The 5,089-nt window shown below is 35.7% G+C and overlaps 1 protein-coding gene and 1 non-coding gene across 2 annotated transcripts; one reads left to right on the forward strand and one right to left on the reverse strand.

The window, feature by feature from the left end:
- Positions 1-226: 226 nt before the first annotated feature.
- On the forward strand, positions 227-4,861 carry LOC114174958 (UDP-D-xylose:L-fucose alpha-1,3-D-xylosyltransferase MGP4-like). Its single transcript, XM_028059693.1, has 4 exons — positions 227-878; positions 2,081-2,242; positions 3,190-3,405; positions 4,319-4,861. The coding sequence occupies exons 1-4, from the start codon at positions 393-395 to the stop codon at positions 4,526-4,528; spliced, it is 1,074 nt and encodes a 357-aa protein (XP_027915494.1). The 5' UTR covers positions 227-392; the 3' UTR covers positions 4,529-4,861.
- Positions 4,862-5,017: 156 nt separating this feature from the next.
- TRNAG-UCC lies at positions 5,018-5,089 on the reverse strand. Its single transcript has one exon. It is a non-coding gene; the product is annotated as a tRNA-Gly (tRNA).

The raw sequence follows: 5,089 nt of genomic DNA on the forward strand, positions 1-5,089 counted from the left end.
AATATACATATACAATTTTAGTATCTTCCAAACGTCACAAGTCAATATCACCTAAACTAATTTTAATTGTTGCAGATATTAAAATGGTATAATATTATTCATCTTATAGAAAAGTTAATTGACACAATTTAAATTTAAAAGATTAAAATCATATATGCTTAAAATGTTGTGATAGAATAAAAAAAAAAAAGTAACGACAGGGGAAAAAAATAGGATTAAAGATGCAGAGTGAAGTTTGTGAGTGAGAACATTAACAACGAACCGACGCGATAGAAAGAAGAAAGAAAAACACTCGAATCAGCAGGGTTCTGATCCGATCTGAGTGAATCAGAAATCCATCGTTCTCATTCTGCAGAAATTCCCAATCTTTTGTGTTTCTGCATCAATCAGCAATGTCCTCCTTCCTCCACCAGAGAACATTGCAGAACCCTTTCTCCAACCGATTTCCCGTTTCAGCTTCATCTTCAGCCAATTCCAAGAGACCCTTTTCCTCCGTTCTGGGCCCCACCACCCTCCTTGCCCTGCTCGCTCTCGTCGTCGTAGTGGGTGTCTTCTGCCCCTGGGTGGGCATGCCTCGAGCTCTCTCCTTTAGTTTAACTTCAACCTCAGTTTCCAAATGGGACCACTACACACTGGAACAAGCTCTCTCCTTCGTGGCCAAAAATGGGTCCGTCATCGTCTGCATTGTGAGCCAACCCTACTTGCCCTTCCTCAACAACTGGTTGATTAGTATAGCCATGCAGGGTCGCCAGGATATGGTCCTTGTCATTGCCGAGGACTACGCCTCGCTCCACCGGGTCAATGATCTTTGGCCTGGCCACGCTGTTCTCATCCCTCCCGTGCTTGATGCTGAAGCTGCCCACAAGTTTGGCTCTCAGGTTTCTTTCTCACTGCATTTAACTGGATTCCTTTATAACAATAGGAAATGTTAGGAGTTTCACTCTGAATACAATAACTACATGATGTGTTGCTTAAGGTTTCAGACCTTTCCATCCAATGGACAATTCTTTTGGTTTGGAGTCTCCTACTACTCTTGTGCTTAAGTTTTAGCAACTGGAGCTTTCATTAGGGCGGGGTTGAATAAAAAATTACTTATAGGTTATATTAAGCTGCAAATCTAGAACTGGTAGGTGAGTCTATTGAAGAGAAAGGGTTCATGAGGCTGACTTAGGCTTAAAGTTTACTTTCATAAGACAGAATCAAAATCTGTTCTATTGAAATTTGTTAGTGTGTCATGTTATCTGCAATTGGGTCTTCTCTATTCTCACGATGAATATATCCAGTCCTCATGATCGACTTGTCCGGTCTTCCATGTGAGGGGTTGTCGGAGATCCCGCATCATTTAGAGATATTGACATGTCCTGTCTTCAATGTGAGGGGTTGTTGGAGATCCTGCATCATTTAGAGATATAATATATAAGTAGAGTGCCAACCTCATTGATTTCCGACACATTGGGTTAGAGATGATATGGTGAAAGTCACCATGAACATCTGATTTTAAAGGGTGAACCCTTCGGTATTAATAGGAAGTGTATGTTTGGGTATACATCCTAATTAAAAAAGTGTTTTTGCTTTGGAAATACTTGTTTATAAGTTGTTTGTATAATCAAAGAGTAAAGTAAGTGGATGTGTGGATCATAACTTAAAATTAGTTTATACGCAAGTTAAAATAAGTTTAGTGTTTCCAACTGAAAGAGCTCTATATAGTAATTTATACATAAGTTAATTTAAACTTAAGGGAGAAGCTTATTCATTTTTTCTCATTATATTTTTCTCTAAGTACTTATTAAGAAGTTTGTTTAAACAGGGTGTAAAGAGGGCTAAACTAGTTTCATATAAGTTGGAGGTTGTTTTCATAAGTTATCTTCAAGAGCTTATTCACATTGCCTGAAAATAGTTTATCAAAGTGTATCATTTACTTTTATAAGCTTTTCAAATAAGTTGTAAATAAGTTCTTCCAAGCACAACATCTAGGCAATGTGCTTAAACAATGATAAGAACTTGATTTTATTTACTATTTGTTTGTGGCGCTTAGTTTTTCAGATCTGTGCTTGTTTCTTTTTTTTTTTTTGCTATCTAGGGTTTCTTCAACTTTACAGCCAGGAGGCCAAGACATCTGCTGAAGATTTTGGAGCTTGGATATAGTGTGATGTACAATGATGTTGATATGGTTTGGATGGCTGATCCATTTCCTTATCTTGTAGGGAACCATGATGTGTACTTTACTGATGATATGACTGCAGTGAGTGTTCTCTTATTAGTTCATTTCCTTCTGTCTTTAATTTCAATTATTTTATAGTAATAACAAAGAGTTGCATCATTGCTGGAAACTACATGTCTAGGTTAAAGCAAGCAATGTATATAAATTCATATTGGAAATCATTATTGTGGAAAAATGGTGCTGGGGTTTTTATAGTTTCACTATGTTTAATTTGATGACACATGATGCATGGCTTATCTTTTACAAGATTGTCAAATATTGGATTAATGCAATAAGTGAAGGTTGATCGAAGATTGACACACATAAGGATTAATACATGGTTTTGAAGTGATGGTTGATATTATTATTCTTACTAGATATTTCATCGGGAATACTTTTCAAAAACAAATTGGTTTTGCTTATTATTCATACATAGTTAGTAATTCCATATTGTACTGCCAAAATTTTTTAATTTTAACACAACTTGGGTTGATCATGCTATACTCTCCTTCACTTCATCGTCATTGCTTATGAATAGAGTATAGATAGAGTGATAATGTTTGTTATGATTGATAATTAGAATATAAACATTGTTATATGTTGTCTGTTTTTGGATTAAACCCGATTTTTAGTGAATGTATGAACCAATTTTGCAGAGAAAACATCACGATATCCATGATAGTACTTCAAATGAATATCAAGAAATTCAATGATATAGATATCCTCCTCGTCTGACCCATTGGGGATTTTCTTGTCTCTGAAAGACTAAAGAAGATGATCATAAATGTAATAAAATAATGTCAAAGGAGATTCCATTGTGATCCGTTTGGGTTTGTGCTGATGTATCCTTTGGTGCTTCCGCATGACTATAGTAAATTGTCTCATATTCTTTATCATTTTTCGTGTCTGAATGTGTTGCAATTTTAGTGTGAAAATCCATTTTGTTTTTGTATTATTGACTTTATCTTTTAATTTCTTTCTGAGATCAGATCAAACCATTGAACCATTCTCACGATTTACCACCACCAGGAAAAAAAGGCCGTCCTTACATTTGTAGCTGCATGATTTTCCTCCGTCCAACCAATGGAGCAAAGCTAGTTTTGAAAAAGTGGATTGAGGAACTTCAGATTCAACCGTGGTCTAAAACTGTGAAATCTAATGACCAGCCTGCTTTTAACTGGGCTTTGATGAAGATTGCTAAAGAGGTTTGTTGCATTTTCTTACTTCCTTCTAGTCTATGTAGCTTATGTAGACAGATTATACTGATATATGGTAGGAACTTGTTTTGATAGTCAATCAGGATTCAGGATCTTTTGTTTCTAATAATAAGTAAAGTGCATAGGCTTAAGGCCAATCACTAATAAGTAAAGTGTGTTTTTAAATTGTGCATGCTATTATAAACTTAAGTGGAAAGTCTATCCTTGTGACTTGACAGTTTAATTGGTGTCAACTATCTAGTCTGTACCTTATTGCTTATCCAAGTGCTACTTCTATTTTCTATTCATGACAATGGTTTGAAATTCCCTACATCTAAAACTTTAATAAGTATGGTCCAACGAGGCTTTGGTCTCCTTCCAATATTGTGGGGTTCGGTGGAGGCTTAGAAGTACGTAACCTTGTCCTCATAAAAATGCTGCCTTTTTTTCATTTGTTGGATTATTTGTGGCATATTACTATAAAAATAATAAATAAATAAAGAAATGCATCAGTTGATTTTACCGTAATTTACTATAAAAATTCTGTTTTCCTTTTGGTTATTGATTGTTTTCTGTGGTTTATCAGGCATCATAGAGTAAATCATATCTTAAAAGTGACTTTGACTTTTAAGGCTTATGTTTCATTCTTTTATGATTGAAGTGCTAAACCTAACAGCACAAGGTGCAATGGCACCGGAAAAAGGGCATGGCTCTTTTTATCTGTCATTTTGATCTCCAAATGTTCTCCTTCAAAGGTTCTTTGTTCCAAAAGCTTGATCCCTAGTCTGATATATAACCATTTTAAATCATGGATTTATTTGCCACCTAGAAGGAGATGGTGGATTATTTTAGTTTTTAGAACATCTAAAATGCATATACATCATACACATTGTTCTTTTCATGATTGCTCTTTCCATTTCAGGTTGATTTGTACCTGCTGCCACAGGCAGCATTCCCCACCGGCGGATTATATTTCAAGAACAAGACATGGGTGAAGGAAACTAAAGGAATGCATGTTATCATTCACAATAACTATATCGTTGGGTTTGAGAAGAAAATAAAGCGGTTTCGTGACTATGGCTTGTGGTTGGTGGATGATCATGCACAGGAGTCCCCTCTAGGTGCATTATGATCCTTGGTAGATCACAAAACTTTCCTCAGCTTTGGTCCAAGCACTTAGATTAAGAAAAATCCCTGCTCTGCCAATTTGTTCATCCTGCTTGCTTAAGTGGGTGTTTACTCCAGATTACAACCATTGCTGTCAACATTCAACACTGACTAAATGATGGGTTGGGAGAAAAAAAGGAGCTTGTAAAAGGTAGAAGGAAGAGAAGGGTAGACTTTTATTTGTTTTTTGATAGTTGTACCTGATGTATAATGTTTACAAAGAATATTCTTCCACTGTAAGAGTTACTAATCTGGCATATATAATATAATATGAAAGGGAGATATATGATAGTCAAAATTCAGATCTTACTCAAGTAGATGGAGAGGTCGTAACACATTGTAAAATAACACAAATTTTATGAAATTTATTTTCAAACACAATCATTATATCCTACTCAAAATTGGGCTTTGAGAGAAAAAGAAACGGGGTTTTGAAAGAAAAAGGCTTAACTAATGCGTTTGCCGGGAGTCGAACCCGGGTCTATTGCTTGGAAGGCAATTATCCTAACCGTTGGACTACAAACGC

Source organism: Vigna unguiculata, chromosome 3 (assembly GCF_004118075.2).
Source record: "Vigna unguiculata cultivar IT97K-499-35 chromosome 3, ASM411807v1, whole genome shotgun sequence".
NCBI lineage: Eukaryota > Viridiplantae > Streptophyta > Magnoliopsida > Fabales > Fabaceae > Vigna > Vigna unguiculata.

Bases quoted from the DNA above. Each gene is read 5' to 3' on its own strand.
- LOC114174958 (XM_028059693.1), top strand. From the start codon at position 393: ATGTCCTCCTTCCTCCACCAGAGAACATTGCAGAACCCTTTCTCCAAC. The intron at 879-2,080 runs GTTTCTTTCTCA...TTTGCTATCTAG, and splicing joins CCCACAAGTTTGGCTCTCAG to GGTTTCTTCAACTTTACAGC. The intron at 2,243-3,189 runs GTGAGTGTTCTC...TTCTGAGATCAG, and splicing joins TTACTGATGATATGACTGCA to ATCAAACCATTGAACCATTC.